The sequence below is a fragment of the Glycine max genome, chromosome 19 (genome assembly GCF_000004515.6).
Source record: "Glycine max cultivar Williams 82 chromosome 19, Glycine_max_v4.0, whole genome shotgun sequence".
Lineage (NCBI taxonomy): Eukaryota > Viridiplantae > Streptophyta > Magnoliopsida > Fabales > Fabaceae > Glycine > Glycine max.
The window spans coordinates 30,727,137-30,754,125 of NC_038255.2; the positions used below are offsets into that span (position 1 = coordinate 30,727,137).

Here is a 26,989-nt window from a genome sequence, read left to right on the forward strand (position 1 = left end):
TCATTCTTTAATCGTTAATAACTCTAAGGAACTTATGAAGGATATTATTCAATCTTTTTATTCTAATGTCTTACAAATGTTGGAAATGTTGAATACTTTAAAGATAGATCAATATTGACACCTACTTTGGAGGTTGTTTTACAGTTAATGAATGTGTGATGATATTATTTCCTCGAGATGAAAAAATTTATCTTAGTTTTGATTCAATTTTAAAATTTTATGAAGGGATTGGTGTTCAAATTGATTGGATTACTACTGGATTTTTAAATGATATAAGGTTATTTGGTCTTCCTGCTCATCGTTTAGTTTTGAAGAAAGGTATACTTGTGATGGTAATGAGAAATTGGGCCATGTCTTTTGGTTTATGTAATGGTACAAGGCTCATTATTCAAGAATTAGAGATAAATACAATTGGAGCTATTATTGTTACAGGAACTAACATTGGAAGTAAGGTGTATATACCAAGATCAAACTTGATTTCGTCTATTCGAACGACTCATTCCAAATTTCAGAGACATCAGTTTCCTCTTATGGTTTGGTTCACAATGACTATTAATAAAGTCAACGAAAAAGTTTGAGTGAAGTTGGTGTATTTCTTCTAAGGGCCGTGTTTACTCATGGACAAATATATGTTGTGTTTTCTAGAGTCAAAAGAAAGTCAGGTTTAAAGGTTACTTGTAATGGTGAAAATAATAGATTTTTCTCTACGGAAAATATTTTATATAAAGAGGGTATATATATATATATATATATATATATATATATATATATATATATATATATATATATATATATATATATAGATTGGCTTTGCTTTAACTACCTTTATAGATTATATTATATTAATTTTAATTTTTATTCAATGACTTGAATACCTAGGCAATGTCGGGTTGGGACACTAGTTTAACATAAGCATGCTAACCACACATGAAACATAGTCTTTTACTTCTTGCACACATCAAAATAATGAATGGACAAAATTGTCCTTCAGAGCCAAAGACTCAACACCTCCAACCCTAACACTCCCAACCCACTCACTTCCATCCTTTGCATCGCTACAAGACACCCATTGTTGCCTCTCTTTTCTTATGCCGCACCCACCTTGTTTTGTTAGCCTTCTTTGCATCCTAACCTCAACACCCTCACACTGATCCATTTGCTTCCCAACACCCTGACCCATTCACCCATGCCCTAACATTCCTCCAATAGTTAAGGTGAAGGTGTAGGTGAAGCTTCAAGAGTGACAACAAAGTAAAGTAGTGAAGGAAAAAGTCCAAGAACAGGTATGATAAAGAAGGTAAAACATCTTTTTTTTCCATTTCGATTTCATTCATTTTCCCTTTCATGAGTTTGCTACCCTTTCCTTTCCTCAACTATGAAATGGACCAAGTTTAAGGGTGGTTCAGGTTCAATGGGTTGCATATGTATCTAGAATTTGTACCCTTGAATTCCAAACTGGGTACTCCGAAAGGCCCTAAACATTCTGGAATAGAGATCCCATAACAAGTTTGTTGCAGTTATGAAACACCTATTTCGAAATGTTCAGGACTTTCCAGAGTACCTAATTTAGAATTTAAAGGTACGAATTATGGATTACATGTTCTAGAAAGGTTGGGAATTCCAGATTACCTATTCTAGAAGTGAAGGGACTTCCGAAATGCACTTTCCAAATTGATATTCTTCTATGTTTTTGGTTGTATTATTTGAATGATTTTGCTTCAATTGTGATAAAGTGATACATGTTTTTTTTCTTCCAATAATTTTGTAATCATATCAATATACATGGAGGAACTATCATGAACAGAATGTAATGCATCCACATACTCAAAGAAAAAAAGGATGATGCTTAGTTGACCTTTCAAATTTATTTGCACGACCCTTTTGTGAACCTTTAGTTTTGACCTTGTCAACAGGTGAACACATATAAGCCATATTAGGGTATGCAATTTCATGAATTTTACTTTTGATCGTAATCATGCCAACTACGTCAAGCTCTTTGAAATGTTGAGCAATAACATCAAATTCCTGCTAGTAAGACAACTCTTCATGTTGGTCATTAGACCCCATGTCATTGAAACTTAGTGTGGTCCAACACATATGAATTGATTGAAGTGGTATGCAATATAAAGCATATCTATCTAGTTCATAGGCATAGGGCAAACCATGGGTAGTTTTTAAAATGCATCCATAATGAAGAGTGTCTAAACCAATAAACATTGATCTACCGAGCTCATCTGCAATATGATTCAATGCATAGCTTGAAACAACTCCATGTAGTCTTTTATACAATTTCACATTAAAAGTGTGACCAACAATGTGAATACTCTTTTCAAATGAGGATTTAATTTCATTATACTGGAGGATAATCATGTTGTTTATTGTATCCCAACACTTACATAAGTCTCGCATGCTAGTTTGGAGCAACCTCTTTAAGGTCCAATGCACAGACTTAACCCTACAAACAAATTAAGTTCATATTAGTTTCAATACAATGAATTTTTATACAAAGAATACTTTATTAGATTATAGATTAAAGGTTTAATACATGTTGGTTGTTGTGTTCCCCAAGTACATGAATTTATCTGTCCATGTCTTTACAAACTTTGCCTTGTGAGAGATCAACCAAGTATCTTTCACGTACTTAATAAACTCACACCATGATTCACAAACAACGTCAAACTTTGTTACATAGTCTTCATAGTCAGACTCTATAGGACTATTCATAACACTACCCCATGCATCCATCACTTGGTCCCATGCCTCTTTAGGAGTTACATATGTTTTGAACTTTGCTTTGACATTCTTATCAAATGTGAAATTGACACAACAAATTATGTGACTTAACAAAGACAATTTTTGTTACATCATCAAGGCTAAATCTCTATCCATGACAAACACTTTTGCAATTCATCTAGTATGAGAAAAAGCCCTTTATACCTTTCAAGTGCCCTTACAAAGTTCTTTTCTCATTCAACTTCCAAATATACCAAAGCTATAGAAAAATTCAACCCAATAGATGTGACACCAACAATATCAAGCAATGACAATGTATGTCTATTGGTTTTGTAAGTACTATCCATCAAGAACACTATGTCAAATGCATTCAACAATTTTACCGCATCAGGATATGTCTAAAAAATTTCACGAACAACTTCATAATCATTCATTCTAAGCCAATGAATATACTTTTCATGCTCTAACAAATTCATTAAATGTTCCATTTTTTGTTTTGGGACCTCTTTTAGATCAATGATATGTAGTTCTTGCATTATATACCTGTTTGATGTTTGTCCCATTTTTTCATTGTACTCTTTCAAAGTGAGTAGTACATTTTTAGGTTTTACCATACTCTATGCCATATCAACAAGAATTGTCTTCTCATTAGTAGTTAGTCTGCCAATATATGGATGACCAACAAACGTCTTAGCAACATCATGGTTATGAAACCCACACAGTACCTTCACTACCCATCTATAACCATTCTTCAATGGTCTTTCTCTCAACTTAAAGGGATACTTACATTTTCTAGTCCTAGTGGTTTTGTCAATATCCATTTTGTATCGCCTATATTTGTCACCCATCTCACAACCCAACACAACAAATGTCTTCCTTCCAGGTTACCCATTTGTTGTGTCTAATCTCAAAATGACAATTACAAAACCCAACGCAAATGCAACTGTCAAGCCCATTTCAATAACTTATTTTGGTTATAAAATATCTACATAAACAACATACAACATAAGTTTGTCAAAGTTCATCTTTTTAAATAGTACATAAATCAACAATTGCATAACTAATACACAAAATAATGACCTCTGTAGTTGTAAAAAATTCTCTACAATCATCATTTTTTATGTCTCCATCAGACTACATCATTATATCTTCATCCATATTGACTTCATTCAACATGTTTTTGAAGTAAGCTTCCTCTATAACTACTACAATTTTAAACTAACAACATTCACTGCAAATAAAATTCTAAAAATTTAAGGATTACACCACAACAATCCTGAATGTAAATTAAAATGACAAATTCTGGATTCTGAAAAAATTATGGATTCCCCTTTTATGAAATATGAAGATCATATATTAATTCATTGTCTAAATAATCAAAGATATACCTTCATGAATTGGATGCTTCACATTACCAATTTCAGTAATTGCGTGCAAGCCTCTAGCTACATGCTTAGAAAATGTAGTTTGACTTGGTATCAAACTAGATATTTAGTTGACTAGTCCCAAAATGGAATCAACTTAACTATAATTCAAACTGTGCATTGAAAAAACATAAGATGCGACTAGGCTAGAAATGAGTCAAGCTGAGTCAAATTCGGTTTAGCTCAATTAGGCTTGTTAATATTTAGCTTATCTTGAAATTCAACTTAAGCTCAACATGAACCTTTTTTTCGACTCAAGCTCAACATGAAGCTTTTTTTCGACTCGAACTCGACTTGATTCAAGCTTGCAAACAACTCGTTAGCTCCAATCACATGGACTAAGAGTCAATTTTTTAAAATTCTATACATTTCAAATTTTTAATTTTTTAGTAGATTTTAGATAAAAAGATTATTTTAAAAAAAAAAAGACAATTGAACTTATTCTATTAACTTTGTTGGGCCACAAGATATGACAAAAAATATAATTATAAACAAAGTTTGCATAAATAAAAACTACCCCACCTTGTATATATAAAATACTAAAAAACCAAATAAAAAAAGCCGAGCTATACATAACTCAAGTCTGACTAATTTATTTAACGAGCTCAATTTTTAGCTCAAGTTTAGCTCATTTGATTAATGAACTAAATTCAACGAATTAATTATCAAATCAAGTTTTGAACTATTTTTGAGTTGGTTTGATTCATTACCACTATGAAATGTGACTATAGAGTCCAAGACCAGATCTACCCATTTGCATGTAATCCTGCAAATCATCAAGTTCTATTTTACTTATTCTTAAGTGTTACATCATTCTTCTTCTTCTTCTTCTTCTTCTTCTTCTTCTTCTTCTTCTTCTTCTTCTTCTTGCAAGGGGAGGGGATGTTTGCCATAAATTATGCACTAATGGAATAAGATTTCTCTAAATAAAGGGTTTTTTTTTTTAAGTAAGCATTTCTTCTAGTAGCTGCACTCATCTTAGGTGTTCATTAAAATTTAAAGGCTAAAAAAGTCTTATCCAATTCAAAAATAAACTTTTTCAGTTTTTCTTGAATATTTTAATTGTGAAAATATAAATACATTGTCAACACCTTGGATGTGCTTCGTTGAATATTTTTTCTTCCTTGGTCCAACACTCACAAGATTTTGAAGACAGGGCCTCATTGAAAGAAAAAAAACTTTGAAATTAAAAAAAATGATGCTTACTAGGAGGTGCTTACAAGAATTAATATTACCCTGTCGAACTCATTTAAAAGGATTCAAATTGCCAAAAGATAACCTATTGATAATTTCCTTTTCAAGAAGCAATTTTTTCATCAAGAACTTCAAATGACAAATGTTTTGCTTTTAATAACTAAACATCATTATTGTGTGAGTACTATAGCTGCACTCTTATTTTATAAAAAAAAATTAACTTATCAATATTAGCACAAAATTTCTCCTGGAACTGCACTGAGGTTGTTGACTAATTTAAATTACTGATGGAGATATATAATAGAAGAATTCACCCACAGGGTCACTAAATATCGACAATGAGTGGAAAATTAAGTAATGAACTGGATACTAAGAGGATTAAGCTTGGACAATGAAAGCAAGCCAACTAATGTTCTTTTATATTTTTGAAAAAAAATCATTAAGTCCCTAATCTTTGTTAAATTATAAAAATTTATTCAAAAATGCATATGTAGCATGAGAAGTCGCTTCCTTACTATTCATCCATCCTCATCTCTAACTTGTCAGTGCAAGAACACTATCTCACACACACACTCTCAACATAAAGTTAAAAGAAGAAGAACAAAGAAGAAGGAAAATAGATTGATATTGCACACACACTATCACTATCACTATCACTATCACTATCACTACAAGTATACACATACTACCTTTTATACAGTTGGTCCTAGTCCAACTAACACTAATTGTCACACTTAGTAACAGTTGGGCTGTAACAAACCTATAAGCCCATTAACTAACTTAACCATAAACTAACAATAGCAAAATTGAATTACTTATAACACACCCCTTAATTCAGAGTTGCTTAAAGACAAAACATCAAATTTGTCTCTTAAGTTGTGAAATCTATTAGCCTTTAACGACTTAGTGAATATATATGCGATATGATCTTCAATGTTGTAGTATTCTAGCTTTAAGTTTCCCTTGTTTACTTGATCTCTTAAGAAGTGAAATCAAGTCTCAATATGCTTACTTCTTCCATGAGAAACTGGATGGATTGCCAAATCAATTGCAGATTTGTTGTCAATTTGCATCTTTGAAGGCATAACTACTTTTCAAATTCATCTCTTTCAATAGAGTTTCTAACTATGCAGCTTGACATGTTCCAAATGATGCAACTATGTATTAAGTCTGAAAGGAGGATAAAACAACTACATCTTGCTTCTTTGAACTCCATGAGATTGATCTATTTCCTCACATGAACACTTATCCATCTGTACTCTATTGATCATCTTTATCTCCACACCAATTAGAGTCTGTATATGATAATTGTTATGCATATGTAATTTGTATATTTAAATTGCATAGAAATTATCTAATTTGCTCTCTTTTAATGCTTCTTTTGAGCTAAAAAGTTAGGAATTTAGCTTCTTTTGAGTTTTTATGCAGAGGATGCTAAAGTTAGTAAATTTACATTGTTTTGAGTCTATTTTTTTTTTGTAGAAATTGACACAATAGGAGGTTTGGAAGATGTTGAAGAATTGGAGCAACATGCTCAGCACAATAGCACTCTCTTAGCGCAAGGAGCTAATCTAGAGGCCAATTGTATATGCAGGTATGCTAAGCGCCCATATTGCGGCTTAGCGCATGATCACTTAAGTTAGCTAGACTTTCTATGTCTGCTTAGCGCACACATGCAGACTTAGTGCACATTCATTGTCAAAAAAATATGATTGTGCAGCATTTTGAAGATAAAAAGAGGGGGAGCAATGTGCCATTCATATTCATACACAGAGTTAGGGCACGAGAGAATAGAGAATTTCACTCACTTGGAGCTCTCATTCTTCTATTTTCTTCCATTCCTTTTTGCTCTTTTTTGTATTTGTGAGCCTCTAATTGTCATGAGAGGCTAAATCACCTATTGTTGGGGGCTTGACAACCAAACACTCTTGATGTATTGATTCTTTCTATCCATTTTTTGTTATTTCTATATTATTTCCTCTTTTATGAGTTTATTGTCATGTTTATGGTTTGATCACCCATGCACATGTATGTTATATGGTTTTACTCATTGGGAAATGGTTTTCACCCTAAGAACTTGAAAAAAAAACTTCTAGGTAGTCCATGTCTAGGGATTGAATGGTGTTATCTAGCCTTAATTATGCATCTTTATTCTTAAAACAAATTATTTAATGTAGCTCTTGAGGGATTAGGAGTGAAATTTTTCACATGAGGAATCATGGTCAGAGTAGTTTAGGGATGAAGGTAATAGTTGGAATAATGTTAAATGGTGAAAAATCTCTAACATTGCATTAAGAGTAGTTTAGATAGGCCAAAAACCCAACACGTCCATGAAATCCGGCATCATACGACAATTTTCCTTTCCTAGTGTTTGTTTTCTGTCTCTTGCATTTGGTTTGCTTAATTATCTTTATTTATGGTCTAATTTTACATTTTTGCATCATTACTAGAAAAATATTGAATTTAGTCAATTATTTGCTTAAAATTAGAAATATACAAACTCAAAGTACAATCAAAGTCCTTGTGGACTCGACACTTGAACTTTTCATTTTAAATACTACTTGGACGAATTGTTACACTTGCCAAGGAGTTAACAGTATAGCCCACAATCTCCGATCCTTTACATTGCAAGTCACTTGGAAACAACAAGCCAAAATTAAGTGTTCCTTTGATATATCTTAATATCCTTTTTCTAGCTACTCTGTGACACCCTCTACCCCTCACATATATACTAATAAGGAAATAAAAAAAATTCAGATATTAATTAAAAGTATTTTTAAAACATTTTTTTTAAACAAGTCTTTCAAAGGGGAAAAAGGCTCACATTCATTTTCTTTTACATCATATTCAAACTTGTCCAAATAAATAATAAAGTATTCTCGACTCAACAAGGTCGTCTAAGCTTCATACAATTAATATAGAACCTATACCCTAATGTCACATCCTATCAGAGCGTTGTGTTCCCGTGTCCTCTAGCATGAGGTTCTTCATAGTCATTCACCTATTCATCTGCTCCCCCGAACACAAGTTCAAGATCATCACAGGATCCAAACACAACAACACACAGGGAGTGAGTTATCACATTCCTAGCTAATAGAGAAACAAGACAATTAAATATACATATTATATAAATGAGATACCACTTGCTTAAACATAGCTCACGTAACTTCACCACTTCATCATTCAAAATTCACTTTTCAATTATCAATCACATTACACAAGAATTCCACACTTCGATCAAGATATAATAACACATCAATTAGCAAGCATATGCAATAGTTATGCTAAGACTCAATCCTATATGCAATGTGGTACCATGTCAGTGAAAAACCACCCTGGGGCGCTTAGGAGTACATAACAAGACACACCACACCATGGGTTTGTCAGGTCACTCTCACTAAGTAAGATCATAGGGAGACCAGTCAGGGTCACGATGTTTTGCGAGAATGCTCCAACCATATGAGATCAACATAGGCTTAAAGGAGCACTCAAACCCGGTGACCCCCAAGGCTTACACTCCGAAGAGTCCGTCAGGGCCTCTCCCTCCTGATTCAGGTCCAACCCCTAAAATAATTTTTTTTTTTGCATGCAGACACTGCTCATGAATTATACAACACCCACGACCTTACACTCGTGTTTTAAACACGTTCAACACAATTGCGCTACGATTTAACACTGGTTCCTAAATAGGAAACCTACATTTTCTCTTTAACACTGCGCATCAACGCTTTTCTCAAGATAACACTGGTCGGGTTATTGTACAATTCATAGCTTACAACACAAGTAATTTTACATCAAGTGTTAACTACACACTTATCCACAACTAGAACCCATTCACAATTTCACATCTCATAGTGTGACAATCCACCATCACATGTTTACACGTATCTCACAAATTAACATATGTTCAACTTTACACTTATACTCAACCTCAATAACAATATTATAATCTCAAAGCAACTTGTTATTCTACAATTCATCACATACTCACAATTTGAATCATCATTTCATATCCTCAATATCACAATTTATATAAAAGACCATCACAACATGAGGACTAAAACCCCTCAAACAATATTACACAATTATATCAAAATCATAGGTCGAAACATACAAATATCAAGAGCACAATTTATCAAGCAATCTTCATTAGGACATCAATATTTTATTTATAATCATAAAGGAAAAAAAATTGTAATTTAACAAACATCCCAAAATAAAACTTCAATTTAATCCTCTAAGGATCCCTACACATGTTCTCACTAATCCTCAATTGTGAATAACTCATCCCTTACCTCTGAGCGGACTCACGTGTCTTCAGCCAGCGATAGCAACATCTCTAGCGGTTCCCTAAAATTCTTTCAATTATTCCTCTGACTGCTCCGATAGAATTCCCAAACGTCAGAGAGACGGAGAAGAGATTAAAACCTCCACTTGTACTGTCTTCATGCGATTCCTTTTTCTTCCTCCACGAATATTGTCTCGCAAATCCCAACGGTGGAAGCGTGCGGAATTGAATTTCGAACAACATATCCAAATTTCATGAAAATCCAACGGTTAACGAAACCAGGATCGTAGTTTTACCAAGACAGTTTTGGGTTTCTGCGGGAAATTAAAATGCTACAACGCGAAGGGCTTTTCTCTAAGCTCAGATATGATTTTGAAATTCCCAACGGTGAGAATGTTCGGAGTTGGGTTTCAAACATGATACTCAAATTTCACGACGATCCAACGGTGAACGAGTTCGAGATTGTTGTTTTACTGAGACAGGTTTGGTGGGCTGCGGGAAGAAGAAAGGGTTTTGAGAGGAGAAGAGGAAAAACGAAAATGAGGCCAAAAGGAGGCAGCTGACTTAACATAGCTATTTATACCTAGGGTACTCAGCCTATTATTTGCTCTATATTTATTTATTTATTTATTTTTACTAAAAAGCTTTTTAAATTTATTTACGAAAAATTGGGATGTTACATACTCGATGGGATGCTTTTGGCTTCTCATAAACCTACTTATCAGGCCAACTCCATAAGCCAAATTAGGTAGAGTATTACATAGATATCTTACCAATCCAACTAGTTGTCTATATCGTGTTGAATTCATAGGATCTTCATCGCCTTCTTTGGTCTACCTTGTACCAGTTTCAATAGAAGTTGATGTCAAATTACAATCGAACATCTTAAATATTTAATATTTGTTGCATACCTTTTCTGGTGCATGCACATTCCTTTATTTGTTGGAATAATTTCATTTCCCAGTAAGTAGGTAAGCTCCCTAAATCAGACATTTCAAATTCAGCCATCATACATCCTTTGAATTCATTGATCTTTCCTTCATTGCTTCCTATTATTAAAAGTTCATAACCATTCAAGCACCCAATTAATAGATCAATAGATTGTGATGCTCAAGTATAGACTCCATATTCACTTGTCACTTTAGAAAATTTTGTTGCATTAGAAAGAGATTATTCCATGCTTTAGGAGCTAACTTAAGGCTATACTAGGCTTTCTTAAGCTTATAAACCTTTTCATCTTTTCCATTTACTTCAAATCCAGGTGGCTACATAGACCTCTTCATGTAATGGCCAATTCAAAAATGTTGATTTGACATCTAATTGGTTGAAAGACCACCCTTTGAAATATCAATTGATGTCACTAACCAAATTTTCTCTAACTTGGCCACTTGTGCAAACATTTCCTCATGGTCCATTCTTTCCTTTTGTAGAAACCCTTTTGCTACTAACCTTGCCTTGTACTTAGCAATAGTTCCATTTAGCATCTTCTTAATCTTGTAAACTCATTTTACATTAATGGGTTTTTATGTTGAGGCAATGGAACTAGTTGTCAGAAGTGATTCTTCTTAATTGAATTTAACTCATCTTTAATAACAATCGCTTATTTCCCATCTTTAATTTCCTCCTCAAGGGTCACAGGTTCTGCATCTATGAACAAGGTTAAGTGGACCAAATCACCTTCTTCTATCACAAGATTGTTAGGAAACATCTCACAATCATTCAACCTTTAATGTTGTTGCCTATTTTTTTGAGATCTTCCTGATTGAACAACTCTTATTGATTCAGGTTCAGTCATCTAGTCCTTAATTAATCTCATCTCCACACTTGCTTAAACTCATCTCGATTCCACCATTTGGTCACATCAATAATCACATATCTACTCATTATTGTTTTCTTACCTTTTGGATCATACAACTTATAAGCTTATGTTGGATGATATCCAAGGAAGATCATTGAATCAGTCCTACCATCTAACTTCTTGTTCACTTGTTCTAGAACATGCTCATAACATAAGAAGCCAGAGATCTTGAGATGAGACAAATCAGGTTTTCTTCTAGACCAAGCTTCTTTTGGAGTTATCTCTTCAAAACCTCTTATAGGACTTTTATTTAGAATAAATCAAGTTTTTGACACAAGTTATCTATTGCTTTTCAACATGCTTCTAACCATGTTCATGATAGTTTTGTTCCTTTTTTTAGCCACCCTATTATGTTGAGGTATGTGTAAGGAGCAGTTACTTCATGAAGCATCCCTTCTTCATCATAATCATTAAGAGATTCGTGCGAAGTATATTCACCTTAACCATCAGTTCTTATCACTGTAATTGCCTTCCCACTTTGCTTTTCACACATCAATTTAAACTTCTTAAAAACATGCAACACGTCACTCTTCCTTTTTAGCAAATACATCCATATCATCCTTGCATGTTCATCAATGAAAGATACAAACTAATTGTTACATCTAAGAGATTGGATCTCAAACAGTCGACACACATATGAATATATCACTTCTAACTTATCCCTTCATTTGAGAGGAGCTTTGGATTTAAATGCATTTTTGGTTTTCTTGCTCACATAGCAATCTTCACTTATCCGTCATCGTTCCATTATCTGTGGGAAACCTTGCATCATTTTCTTACTTCACAATAAGTTTAGACTTCTAAAATTCAGGTGTCAAAACCTGTAATGCCATAACTAGTGCACTTCATTCAAGGTGGCAGCAAAACACTCCTTCTTAAGTGCTTGGATTTCAATCTTGAAAGTTCTATTCTTTGACAAAGGAACATTCAAAATCAGTTTTCTATTAACATCATATTCCTTCATTTAGTTCTATCGTAGACTAAAAAAAATATCCTTTTTCTACCAATTGCTCAAGACATAATAGATTGTTCTTCAGTTTTGGGACATAAAGAACATCTGTAATGCAAGCCTTCACACCATTATTACTCTTAATCATCACTTTACAAACACCTTCAGCAATAACTACTGAGTTGCCACCAAACTTCACCTTGCTTTTAATGAACCATTCCTTTCTCCCTGACATATGATTTGAACAACCTGTGTCCAAATAACAAAGATCAAAGAAGTCACCTTTAGATTTTGTAGTTACCATTAACAAGACATGTTCTAAATCAAAATTTTCATCATGTGCAAGTTGTGTGCCTCATTTTTTTTTATCTTGCAGTCGTTTGCTTCTACACTCATCACCAAAATGTCCCCACTTCTGACAATTATAACATTGAATTCCCTTTTTGTTGAAATTCTTCATGCTATACCTGTCATGACATCCATTCCTGTTGATTTTACTCTCATTGTGATTTTGATCCATTGCACTACCTACTCTAGTATTTGTCCATTTGTTGTTCCTCTATTTTCCTTTCCCCTTCTTGTTTTTGTTGCTACCTCCATCATTCTTTTTGGAAGCTTGTGCTTGTAAGGCTTGCTCAGTATTGAATCTTTCAATGTTTCTTTCATCCATTCTTATTTCTTGTGCTTCAAGAGCACCTTGTAGCTCCTGCACTTGCATTTCTTCAAGATCCTTGGCCTGCTCTATTGCCACCAGGATATCATCAAACCTTGGGGTCAAGGTTCTCATGGCCTTGATCTCAACAATCATCAGAGTTGTCAGTTGTTCACCATTAGTTTTCATATAGTTTGTGACGGTCAACAACCTAGTGAAGTAGTCGGCAACACTTTTGCCCTCATTCATTTTTAATAGCCCATACTACATCCCCAATGTCTGTAACTTCACCTTCAATTTATTAGCACAACCATGTGCTTTCTCAAGGATGTCCTATGCCTCCTTTTCTGTATTGGCTAAGACAATCTTTTCAAAATTATTTGCATCTACATATTGATGAATGATGAACAATGCTTTGTCATCTTTCTTCTCTACTTCGTGATGGGTTGTTCTTTGTGCATGAAATGGTTTTTTCTCCAATTCTTGGAGCCAATCTCTCACTATTTCAATGACTTCTTGATATCAAAAGACAACTCTCATTTGGGCACACCACCTATCATAGTTCTTGTTGGGCAACATAGGTAGGGAGGATGAAAGATTTCCACTTGCAGAAGCCATTTTTCCTCAGATCTCTCACTCCAAGAATTCAAAAAAAGCTCACAATACCATAGTTAGTGAAAGGGCACTCTATCTCACACACACTTACAACAAAAAGTGTAAAGAAGAAGAACAGAGAAGAAGGAAAACAGATCGATATTGCACACACATTATCACCATAAGTATACACATACGATCTTATACACAGCTGGTCACACTAATTGTCGCACTTACTAATAGTTGGATACTAACAAACCTATAGGCCCATTAACTAACATAACATAAATTGATCGACTTAACCACTAACTAACAATAGCAAAACTAAATTACTTACAACATAATTGTCACACATTTGGGTTATACTTGGCAAAATTAACTGAAAGCTAAAAAGCTAGTCGATAACTGAAAGTTTGCAAATGGTAGTTGAAAGTTATTAAGTGAGTTTATTAAATTGTAAGTGTCTAAATAAATTATTTATAGAAGTGGATAAAAGAATATAAAATGACATGAGTGGACATATTTATGTGACATTTTTATATATATTTCAATTTTATTTTATTGATGGAAATATATTTTGCAGTATTTATAATTTGTTTTTAATTAAGTTTAAACACTTATAATTTTTTATTTATAGATAAACTATTTTAATTGTATTTTTATTTTCAATTATAATGTTTTTTTACATATTATGTTTTTTACTTTTCATCTTATACTATATCCTAAATATTTTCAATCATATTTACAATAAAAAACATATTTTTAAGTAGACATCTGACATTAAAAATATAAGTTAATTAATGTAATGGTTAAAATATCTTGAATTATAATATTAAAAATAATATAAATGGAATGTGAATAAAGTAATTGTTAGAATAAATAATTTATAATTAAAAATAATAATAATAAGCTATTATCTAATTGAAATATGTGAAAGCTAATTTTTAGTGGCTATGCTTGGATAAACTATTCTATAAATATTTCTAAGAGAAACAAATATATTTTTCTATGAACTAAAATTAACTTATATTTTTTTCTATAAAAATATTAAATTTTTTTCTCATATTACTTAAAAAATATATTTTTAACTCGTGCCTAAACTAATTTTAATTTGTAAAACAAGCTCATTTTATTTTATTATCCAAGTTTATGCAGACATTTATCAAAAAACATGCATCTAATTTTTTAACTTTTCGGGAAGCTGTTACTAAATAATCAGTTTTCTTTTATTTACTAAATAATAAGTTTCAAATTTAGAAGCGCTTTTCACAATATTTATTAAGTTTGGACGTCAGAGTTTGGAAAAACAGCATGCAAAAGCGGGCATAACCACCACCCAGTAGCTGAATTCTGGTCAATTAGAGTTGGCAGTATATGTAATTATGTATGATTTAGCTTAAAGTTTCCACAAAGTTTACAATCAGAAAGTTGCAGCATGCAATACAATTTCTCAATTTTGACTGTTTTTTTACTAGGATATTTCCTTTTTTTATGTAAGAAATGACTTGCATCACTTTATTCGTAATAAACTATTCAATATACATTGGGATGAAATCATAGTCATTGTGACTAGCATCAAATCTAGACGTTCTTGCAAGAATATGAGTGACTCAATTAGCTTATTTCCTAATAAAACAAATCATAACATTTTGAGATTATTTAAGCAGTTCCTTGCATATAGGGGTGAAAATAGAACTAGGCATGAATCTGGCCTTAGTAATTAACAGTGCATGAGTTTGACCTATTTATATTTCAAAAACTTTTTTAAAAAGATTTGGCCTAACCTACGTGAAAGTTTGGCCGACAAATCTATTTAAGGGTTTATTTTGTAATAATTTAATATCAAAATAGAGGTTAAAAATTGTAATTTAGGCTTTATGAGTTATTTATACTATATAAACATATTTTTAAGATTTAATAAAACATGATAACTTATTAAAAATATATTTTGTGATAAGACCTTCACATAAGACATAAATTTATTTTTCAATAAAGTTAATTATAAGCTTTACCTTGACTTTTTATGTAGATCAATATGTTTAACATTTAAAAAGACAAAATAAATGTAAAATGTAATGTAATATAACAAATTTAGTATCATATTATTATTATTATTGAATATTTGTTTATGTTTGACTTAACTATGATTTTGATCCTTGATAAATATTTATTTTTTACGTTTGGTTCCTAATTTTTTAATGGCCACGTAAGCAGATAACGGATCCCAACTAAAGATAGGGATCTCCGGCAAAATTTTTCAAATATCAGGGGCTCGATCCAAAGGAAAAATTTATTTGGAACCAAACGCAAAAAATGAGTATTTATCAAACACCAAAAACATGCCTTTATGTTTTTTTAAATAGTTCAATCGGTTAGGCCTAAAAAACCTTGCAAATGGCTTAGGGTCTAACCTTTTTAACTATATAGACTTTATTAAAAGACTTGGTCTGGTTGATTTTCTCGAAAAGTCTAGCTTCACTTGGGCCTGATATAAGCTATGCCATAGGCCTCGGTCTAGTGACCTGACCTATTTTCACCCTTACTTGCATATAAGCAAAATGGATCCAAGTTCAATGTGATTCAGATTGTCATTGGCCAAACACTCAACAATGTGCTTGCAATCAAATTTGATAATAACATGTTGATTAATTTCTTTGATCCAAGTGATGCCATCCAATAAAGTTGTTGTTTCTGCCTTGAACACTAGTGAGGAACCATGTTTCCAAGATGATTTAGCCAAAACAAAATCTCCATTTCTGTTTCATATGCATAGCCAACACCAAAATTTTGTTGTTCTCTGAAAATTGCAACATCAATGTTGCATTTAAGAAATTAATACTTTGATAGAATCAACTTAGATATCATTGACTATGAGAAAATTGAAGATTAATTTGTGGGAGCTTTGAAGATTGTTCCTACTAAAGAAGATTTTAGATTTTCAAAGGTTGACTACTTGACTAAGGCTTGCTCAAATTGATTAAGAATAACATGTAAAGACTCACTTCCTTTTGGTTTTCCCTACAAAAAAGAAAACAATCATCAACAAATAATGAAGTTTGTGAGGATGAGAGCTCCTCTACACACCATAATACCATGAATATCACCCCTAGCTTCTACTTTTTTTTCCAGTAAACAAGAAAGGTCTTCCATACAAATAATAAAAAGGTAAGGTGATGATAAACCTCATTTTAATTATGGTTATTGATGGGGTTTCTCTCACCATTTAGCTATCTTTGGCACTTCAAATTAAATGACTATTTGTCATCTAAAAAGTGTTACTTTGATACAAGATTGAGATGACTCTTTAAAAAGAAAAGAAAACGAAGCCTAAAAAAGAGTTAGAATCTATCCTAGAACATGTGACACGGTTGTGCATAACTACGCACGATTGTGCCTCCATATCACACCCCGCTTTGGAAAAGGAGCACGAATATGCTTCACTAAGCATGGTTATGCAAAGGAAACAAGACCCTGATTCATAAATGAAGTACAACTATGATGTTGAAGCACGATATGTATGAAGTCTAGTTTATAAGGAAGAAGAGTGCTCAATTTAATCGTCAAAGTAGGGCTGTGCATAATTATGCATGGTTGTGCATAACCCTACATTGATGATACCTATAAATAGGAAGAGAAAAAAATTTGGAAATTTTTTCATCTTTTGTTTTATTTTGAAATTTATTTTCTCTAAGTGAGCCAGTGATAGTATTTAAGAGAGTTGTGAATTAGGGAAAAGCATGAAGACTACTGTGGGATCAAAACTTGTAAAGATTTTTCTCCCTTTTTATTCTTTGTTCTTTATGTTACCTTATGTGATTTTAAGCTCTCGAATGTCTATGATTAGCAAAATCCCTAAGGTAGGGTTGTGGTGTAGGGAGATATATGGGAATCCTAATTTGCTCTATTTTAATTGAATCCAGTTTATTTGGTCAACTGAATTACTGTGTTACATTTCACTTTATTTGAAATTGGTGACTCCAAACCCTAATTAATTAATTGTTAATTAATCCGCATGGTAATTGAGTTCTTGGAACATGAGCAAATTTGTCACCTGAATTTCTAATCTAATTAATGCAAGTCAATTAAACTCTTCATGCTTAATCTCTTGTCTAATTTACACCCTTAGTGAATAACTAGGGAATAAAATTGTCAACAATTTAATCTTCAACAAGTAGCTCATAATTAACTATATGTCAGTAGCACGTATATGTCACATAGACATTTTCCTGAGTTGGTGAAATCAAATTGACAAAATAATATTAGAATTAAGATTTTAAGTTAGAGAACTAAATTCAACAAAAGAAAGCACTAAATTGAAATTTAAAATTACACTAAACTAAATTTCAACTGAAACATGTGAACTCATTTTAAATAAAACAGCATTTCATCTTCCTAAAAAGTTTCTGCTAAAAAATAAATAATTTTCCCCCTATTTAACAAGTTATTTCTTGTGATGATGGATACCAGATTCGCAATACCTTCTTGCCCTAATGATAGTAAGTTTAAAGAAAAAGAAATAAAAAATAAAGGCAGATCGGGACGAAGAAACTTCCAAATAGAAAACAGAACTCTAATACGTAGGCTTCTGTCTCTATAGAATATATATATAAGAATCTCTCCATCTTCGGTTCAAGAACTCTCTCTCTCAACATGTAACACATTGACTTTTGTATGTAGCGGTGATAATTTTATACACTAGCAAGGTGAAGAAGTTCCATTCTACATTTTCTAACAAAGCTGAAAGCTCAGAAAGCGCGTTCTGTATTCTTCGTTAGTCACTGATTTTCCGGTTATCATGGGAACTCAGTCTCAGACACCAGTCGATAACAATTATCTCAAAATCGCTGTAAGTCTCTTTCTCTGTCTCTCTCTTTCTATAATTTTATCATTGTTTTGCTTATTTGCCTTTGGGTTTCACACAAAGTTATGGTATCTGCTAACATAAAATTAAAACCAAAGATGAAGATCTTGAAAAACGGTTCATAAACGTTAAGAAATTTTCTGTCCCCACGATCACATGGCAAATGTAATTGGGCAGCATATGTGATATCAAGAATCACAGGGAAATTTAAATTGTGACTGCTATTTTAAATCCTTCGACAGAGGTACCTTGATTTATTCTACAATTTTACACTTCCAATTCTGATTATTTTTTTTATTGATAAATATTAATTATTAATTTATTAATTTATGTTGTTGAAAAAATTCGAAATTAATTTGTTTTTTCTGCTCTTTTTTATTTTTTACTATCAAATCAATTTTATATCTTAATTTTGATGATATTTTAATATATATTTTTTTATTAAGTATATACAAACAAGGTTTTAAATTGCTATCACAATATCGTTCTATCCTTGATTTTGTGAGAAATTTCTGGTAAAAGCAACCGATGGGATAAACCCACAAATCTCGATTTTCTAAAACGTAGCATTGACCATTAATTTTTTATTACCTACTGAGATCGCTCACTTTAAAGTGAATAGTCGTTATGGAATTTATATTTTATAGGGCTAAAAGTCGTTTTGGAATATTGAGTCTAGAATTCTCTTCCTTGATCTCCCTTTCTTGGCTGAGAAATTGGTCCATTTCATGTGAGGTATCATTAATAGCCAAAACCCGTTTTCCTATGCTCGCTTCATGATACGTGTGAATATAGGGGCTAGTGGCATGTTGGAAGCCTATTGAGGAGTCTATACTCTTTTGGGGTGTGTTTGAAAGGAAGGAAATAATAATATGATAAATAATCATTTTTGTCCCTGAATGTGTAGGACGCTAACAAATTCGTCCTCGAAAGATAGAAATTCAAATTTTAATCTTCGAAAGTTAAAAAATACTACAACAAATCAATTCATTTGTTAGCTTTCATTCATTACTGTCAATGAAAGAGATTACGTGACACAGAGAGACAAAAAATCATAAAAATGATTGTCAACATGACTACTGAATAGATTGGACCAAAATGTCAATATTAGAACAAAATGTTAGTACATTTCCATTGGACCAAAATGTCAGTAAGTTACCATTGAATCAAAATGCTAGTAACTTTTCATTAGACTAAACTGAGAGTACGTTTCTATTCAACTAATTTGTCGGACCCCAAATTTCGTTTCATTTAAGGGTAAAATATGATTTAATTTTTAATTTCCTCCCTTTTTATTGTTGCAAACATAACATTACAATAAATACTTAAAATAATAGGGAAGCAAACATAAGTTAGAACAAACATAATAATAAGCATAATATTGATTAATAAATATAATTTGTCTGTTGCTATAAAATTTATAATGTGATAGTATTTTACCCAAAATATGATACTCTAACAAAAATACACAACCATAAAGTTAATCCTTACAAAAAAAATTAGATCCAACTTGATTTTGTCACTACCTAATATTGTCATAATAGAAAAATTCCAAAATAAACATTCTACCAATGCACAAAAATAAACATTGTAATAGTGTACTAATAATTACAAATTTATCCAAATTATAATAATTAGTCAAAATCTGCTATAAACAAAAGACAAGCATATCCCATATTTCACTTCTTCGAATCTTGGCGGCGGGACAACCCTGGTGTGAGTATGAAGCTCATGTTATTCGATTGGTTTCCTATGAGATGATGGTACATCTGAGAATATAATTCGAATTGATGCTGAAGGCCTAACTGGAGGTGGTCTAAACACAATTGACAATGGTGAAGGTATGAAGCTTATTTCCTACAACGATTATAAATAGTGATTAGTTATGTATAACATAATTTAACAATAACTAATTAGTAATAGGTAAAAGTCACTCACAACACTAGGAGTTTGAACACTTTGAGTGGTAGTTGGAGTTGGAACACTTTCAGCATTATGAGTTAGAGTACTTTCAAAATTAGCTAGGGGTTGTTTAACTTGTGGAGCAGATTGATCGAGAGTAGTTAATATCATCCTACAAATATGTAACATCTAACATAAATAGCTTGTAAGCAACAATAAAATTAATTAATCAAATTTTAAAAAATGTTACTGGTGTTGTTGTAGTTGCAAGAGTTAGAATGTTTGTTAAAGTAATTATGTTTATTAATCAATATTATGTTTATTATTATGTTTGTTCTAACTTAAGTTTATTTTCCTATTTTTTCAAGTGTTTATTGTAATATTATGCTTGCAACGATAAAAAAAGGAAGGGAGGGAAGATGAATATCAAATTATATTTTGGCCTGAAATGAAACAAGATTTGGGGTCCAATAAATTAGTTTAATGAAAACGTATTGACATTTTAGTCCAACGAAAAATTACAGACATTTTGGTCCAATGAAAACTTACTGACATTTTGGTTCAATGAAAACTTACTGACATTTTGGTCTCCTGGAAATTAATAACATTTTGATCCAATGATAACTTACTGACATTGTCGTTCAATGATAACTTACTAACATTTTGGTCTAATCTCTTCAATAACCATGTTGGTAATCATTTTTGTAACATGTCTGTCCCTATGTGACATGTACACTCTTTCATTGACAGTAACATATGAAAGTTAATGGATAAATTAATTTGTCGCACTTTTTTCACCTTTTAGGACTAAAATTTGAATTTTTATTTTTTTTGGACTAACTTATCACCTCTCAACACATTTAAAAACAAAAATGATTATTTACCCAAAATAATATTAGAGAAAAATATTTTACTTTTTTTTGGGACTCATACTTTTTATCCTCTATTTTATTTTAATTTTTTTTTATTTTCATTCTCTAAACTAAACATAGTCATGTTTTACCATAACATTCAGTCAGCTTGTCCAGATTCCAACGTTCTCTTAACAAGTTGAAAAAAATATAATTTTTCATTGGCATTTAGTTCTGCCTGTTGTTATGGCTGCACGTGGTTTGATACATAAATATTAATGAATAAATTACACAAATCACTGAAGTTATATAAAATTACGCCAATATCTCTTTTTGTTTAATATTAACATTAACCTTTATGAAAGGAGGTTAATAACTTAATATAATGTATTTCAAGTAATTAAGGGATTAGTGTAATGTATGAGAGATTAATTTATTACTAGTATAATTTACTCCATCCATTAGTAAACACTATTATGGGAAACCATGAGTTACCTTATTGTACGGAGTATATATTAAGCACACACAAATCTCTTCGGAGATGTCATTGTAGCGTGTCATTTCTTTTATTTCATATTTTATACAGGAAGATGTTTCAATACTTCTTTAGTCTTTGTAAACAGAATTTGAATTTTCCAGACAAAACAGAATATAGTACTGTATATTTTAACATCTGAAGTTTTAATGAAACGATTATTACTTCGTAAATTCCTCCTCTTCCATCAGTTACGGGAAAACTGGGAAGTCGAAACGCGTTTAGAAATAAATGGTTTTGAAATCTGAATAGATAAATTTAAGTATCGCAAAAATATTTTTCTTTAATTATTTAATTCGAATTGAATTAATTGGGTCCCAAAAATGCATAATTGACTAATAATTTAACAAAAACTAATAACATAGAATTTATTAAATTTCATGTTATTTCTTATTTCTTGTTAGAGGATAATCTTTTCCAACCAGCAAACATATTTCATAAATTTAATTTAAAATTGTTAAAATCGGTTATATATAGTCTCTCAACCCAATTAGTCAAAATAACGGGCTTCGAGTTGATAGGAACTAACTGACTAGACCTGCGTATTGATTTTGAGTTGGATTGAGACTGGTTTTTTGATTTACTTTTTTAAGGTTGAAAGTGTGATACCTGTTGGAGAGACTTTTCATACTAACCAATCACGGAGTCTTGCGGGTCAACCCATTTAATATAATCACCTAATGGGTTTGAATCAGATTAGATATTCTAGATTGGCTCATTTTGAGCTTATCTCAATGTAGACTAACTTCAATTGATCCTTTTTGATAGTTCTTCCTTTCTATTATCACTTTCTTAAAATCTTTCAAACACACCAATTTAGCAAAAAATATTCAAGAAAAATGGATATATTATGTGTAGTGTACTATATAACAACTGACAAGGTTGCATCATTTATTTTTATGATATTTTCTGGCATATTTAAAATGTCTACTATAATAATAATAAAAATTGCGGGTTAAAAATATTGGTGTAAAATTAGAACTACTGCTTGTTCATTATGAATATTTTTCACGTGTTTTTTCTATACTATTTTTCTTAACGTTTCATTTTCTTCTGAAAAAAGTACTTATTATTGTTATTGTTGATGAAAAAAAATAAGTTTAATTTTGATTTGTGTTATTGTAAGTTTTTAAGTGATTATTTGGTGCAGCTTTATATATCAGTATTAATTACTTTTTACCAACAATTACGTTTTACATATTATTATTATTATTATTATTATTATTATTATTATTATTATTATTATTATTATTATTATTATTATTGCCAAAGTTCTTTAAAATTTAACTTAACAGTTTACAACACATGTCAAATAAATCAGTTTAGATTAAAAATATTTTAAATTACATAATTATGTGTTTTTTAATTCGAAAAATATAATGGTTAACAGTCAAAGTCACATGATGCACAAAAGTAAGTACTATAAGTTAAAGACAAACACTATAGAATGTTACATTGACAACCTTTAAGCTGCATTTTCCAAGAAGTTCGGGACAACGTGTTCCACAGTGGTTGGACCACAATTCATTTGCCACGTCTTTTACCCGTAAACCTAGCCTTGGCCCTTGAGTCGCCCCTCAAATCAAAAGAGACCCCTCATGCATACGAAGATGTATTCCAAACTAAGCCTTGTGTCATTTTTTCTTTTTCTTTCTCTTGATTCTTTGTAAAATGTTTATTCTTGTTCTTTTGTTAGACTTACTAATACTATTAGATATTGAGGGACTTAATTGGATTCAACAAAATTCATAAATTATTATAAATCTTTTAGTATATATCTTTTATTTTTATAAATAAAAAAAGCTCATGATTATATTTGTCATTGTTGATTAAACAGACTGAAGAAGAATTACTGAGACAGAAGGCAATTAATGATTGGCTTCCAATTACTTCTTCAAGGAATGGAAAATGGTGGTACTCTGCCGTCCACAATGTCACTAGCATGGTTGGGGCTGGTGTCCTTAGTCTCCCATATGCCATGTCTGAGCTAGGATGGTATATCCTCAAACACAAGTTGCATTTAACCTTTTTATTATAAAAGATTATTTAAGCATCTTTTTAATGCACAAAAGGGAAAAATGTTTATTGCGAAATATTATGAATTTTTCTAGTAAATTAATTTTCTAATTATAATGTTAGAGGTTCAAATTGAATGACTTGGATATAACACTCCAAATATTTATTGGGTTTTGTCAACTTGGTTAAGAAATCAATTATAGAACATTTTTGTTGAAAGTTATGTTGAAAATAATTGAAAATCACGGAAAGATACTGATTAGCATTTGCAATAGTAGTCCTAACTCCTAGAGGTTGTCATTTATAATTTGTCTAGGCCACTTGTTATGATCTCAAAGAAGTAAAATAGATAAACAACATTATAGTATATATACTATGCGTTTTTGTTATGGAAAGAAAAATGTACTATGCGTTTTTTAATTTGAGAATCACTATGCTTTCTTCAGGGGTCCCGGTGTAACTGTGCTAGTCCTGTCATGGATCATTACCTTGTACACCCTATGGCAAATGGTAGAGATGCATGAAATGGTTCCTGGAAAACGTTTTGATAGGTACCATGAACTTGGGCAGTATGCCTTTGGGGAGAAGCTAGGACTTTATATTGTGGTGCCTCAACAACTTGTGGTGGAAATTGGGGTCAACATTGTCTATATGGTCACTGGGGGAAAATCCTTGCAAAAGTTCCATGACACCGTGTGTGACAGCTGCAAAAAGATCAAGTTGACCTTCTTCATTATGATCTTTGCCTCTGTTCACTTTGTACTATCTCACCTGCCCAGCTTTAACTCCATTTCTGGTTTATCTCTGGCAGCAGCAGTTATGTCCTTGAGGTAAAAGTCATAATCTTTTTTATTATCTAGGTTTAATTGAATATTTGGTCCTGATATTATTGTCATTTGGCAAATTTGGTTTCTTTTCATTTTTCCTCCTGCATATTGGTCTTCTACTGTTTTAATTATGCAATCTTGATCGATCTATCGCGACACTCACTGTCACGTAAGAACATCCATATGGGTGTGTGACACTATTACATTGTGATATTAGTATTTCTATTTTGTCAAGTTAACAAATGAACTCAAATTGCACGATTAAAATAGTGGGAGATAAAATTTAAGATAAAAAAAAAATAGGAGAACCAAATTTATTAATTATCGATAATTAGGGAATTAAAAATGCAATTAAGTTTATTATCTATATCCATTTTTTATTATCCTTGTCTGATGCCAACCATCTTAGAGTTTGCTGATTGAATTGCAATACAAACGGAAGCATGCTTTGAACATGCTAACTTTAACTTGATGTTTAAATTGTCCTACAGTTACTCTACAATTGCCTGGGCAGCTTCTGCCCATAAGGGTGTTCAAGAGAATGTACAATATGGTTACAAAGCTAAGAGTACATCAGGAACAGTCTTCAACTTCTTTAGTGCCCTTGGGGATGTTGCTTTTGCCTATGCTGGACACAATGTGGTGATGGAAATCCAAGCAACAATTCCATCTACACCGGAGAAACCATCCAAGGGTCCTATGTGGAGAGGAGTGGTTGTTGCTTACATAGTTGTGGGTTTATGCTACTTCCCAGTTGCCCTTATTGGTTACTGGATGTTTGGCAATTCTGTTGAAGATAACATTCTCATCAGTTTAGAGAAACCAAAATGGCTTATTGCAATGGCTAACATGTTTGTTGTGATCCATGTTATTGGTAGTTATCAGGTGAAATTCAGTTTCTCTTACTCTTATCTAAAACCTTCTAATTTTAACATTGGTTCAAAAAACTAAAGTGCTCTAGAGTAACTCTTTTTTTTGTTGATGTAGATTTATGCAATGCCAGTGTTTGACATGATTGAAACTGTGATGGTGAAGAAGTTGAACTTCAAACCTAGTAGTACACTTCGTTTCATTGTACGCAACGTGTATGTGGGTAAGTAAACACTTTCTAATTATTAAAGTATATGCTTGGTCATAAGCAGATATTTCAGTTCATGGATATTTCATTTTGGTTTGTGACTCAGTGCAATTAACATATCATTCTCTTTGTTTTCAGCATTCACAATGTTCGTTGGTATTACCTTCCCATTCTTTAGTGGTCTCCTAGGATTTTTTGGGGGATTTGCTTTTGCACCAACAACATACTTTGTAAGTCAAATAAATTAGTAAATTTAATCACACAGTAATCTTGCTTAAATTCCTTAACGGTTCATTTTCTTCCTTAAATTTTCAGCTCCCCTGCATCATGTGGCTTGCAATCTACAAACCAAGGAGATTCAGCTTGTCTTGGTGGGCCAACTGGGTATGTATTATTTTGATTTTTGTTTCAATTATTCTCCTTTAGTTGAGTCCATTTTTAAAGCTAGGATTGATCTTGCTCCATTAATTACAGATCTGCATTGTGTTTGGCATATTGTTGATGATTTTATCACCAATTGGAGGTTTGAGGTCAATCATAATTAGTGCCAAGGACTACAAGTTCTACTCATAAATTCATTCCTCACTAAATCAATGATGGGAATCTGAAGCATGCAATTGCAAATACAAGAAATGAATGAAAGCTGAATAAGGTTATTTGTGTTATAGAATCTAGTTTATGTTAGGTCGTTGGGTGCTTTAATTCAAGAATGCATTGGTTGAGGAGGATCATCCACACCTTGCTTGTTAGTGGAAAAGAAAATCATGAAAAGGGAATTTTATATATACTTTGTCAATTTTTACCTTATGAATGTAAATCGCTTTTCTCTTGGCTCTGTTTAAAGTGTTTGCTATCATATCACTATTAGAAAATATACTTTTTACATCGGTTATTTATGACTTTCTACATCGGTTTTTAATCGATGTTGAAAGTATTATCGTTAAAATCGATATTAACGTAAAATTGACAACATCGGTTATTTAAATAGCCGATGTTATTTAATAAGAATTACACAAAAAAATGTATGAATGTTGACAGTTCACATCGGTTTTTGTACAAAACCGATGTTAACTTATACATTAACATCGGTTTTCAACTTCTAAACGTTAACATCAGTTTAACTCAAAAACTAATGTTAACTTATACGTTAACATCGGTTTTTATTAAAAATCGATGTTAACATAAAAAAATGTTAACAAAAACCGATGTTTAACATATAAGTTAACA

General features: G+C 31.8%; 2 protein-coding genes across 3 annotated transcripts; one reads left to right on the top strand and one right to left on the bottom strand.

Moving 5' to 3' along the window:
* Positions 1-12,332: 12,332 nt before the first annotated feature.
* On the bottom strand, positions 12,333-13,347 carry LOC102660538 (uncharacterized). The gene is made up of 3 exons (XM_006605067.1): positions 13,041-13,347; positions 12,502-12,695; positions 12,333-12,407 (listed from the first exon to the last, which is right to left on the bottom strand). The coding sequence occupies exons 1-3, from the start codon at positions 13,345-13,347 to the stop codon at positions 12,333-12,335; spliced, it is 576 nt and encodes a 191-aa protein (XP_006605130.1).
* A 4,930-nt stretch (positions 13,348-18,277) lies between these two features.
* On the top strand, positions 18,278-26,598 carry LOC100819119 (lysine histidine transporter 1). Of its 2 annotated transcripts, none has more exons than XM_003555111.5 (8): positions 18,278-18,538; positions 23,679-23,836; positions 24,304-24,687; positions 25,176-25,569; positions 25,672-25,777; positions 25,901-25,992; positions 26,078-26,146; positions 26,237-26,598. In XM_003555111.5, the coding sequence occupies exons 1-8, from the start codon at positions 18,488-18,490 to the stop codon at positions 26,333-26,335; spliced, it is 1,353 nt and encodes a 450-aa protein (XP_003555159.1). In that variant the 5' UTR covers positions 18,278-18,487; the 3' UTR covers positions 26,336-26,598. The 2 variants fall into 2 exon arrangements, with proteins under 2 accessions (XP_003555159.1, XP_040868889.1); XM_041012955.1 differs by lacking the exon at positions 18,278-18,538 and adding an exon at positions 18,570-20,394.
* Positions 26,599-26,989: the final 391 nt, after the last annotated feature.

Excerpts from the sequence above, each read along its gene's own strand:
- LOC102660538 (XM_006605067.1), bottom strand. The coding sequence starts at position 13,347 with ATGAATGAGGGCAAAAGTGTTGCCGACTACTTCACTAGGTTGTTGACC. Across the intron at positions 12,696-13,040 it reads TTCCAAAAAGAATGATGGAG|GTTGTTCAAATCATATGTCA; the intron begins GTAGCAACAAAA and ends ATTTGGACACAG. Across the intron at positions 12,408-12,501 it reads TATTATGTCTTGAGCAATTG|AATAGAACTTTCAAGATTGA; the intron begins GTAGAAAAAGGA and ends CCTTTGTCAAAG.
- LOC100819119 (XM_003555111.5), top strand. The coding sequence starts at position 18,488 with ATGGGAACTCAGTCTCAGACACCAGTCGATAACAATTATCTCAAAATC. Across the intron at positions 18,539-23,678 it reads ACAATTATCTCAAAATCGCT|ACTGAAGAAGAATTACTGAG; the intron begins GTAAGTCTCTTT and ends TTGATTAAACAG. Across the intron at positions 26,147-26,236 it reads TGTCTTGGTGGGCCAACTGG|ATCTGCATTGTGTTTGGCAT; the intron begins GTATGTATTATT and ends CATTAATTACAG.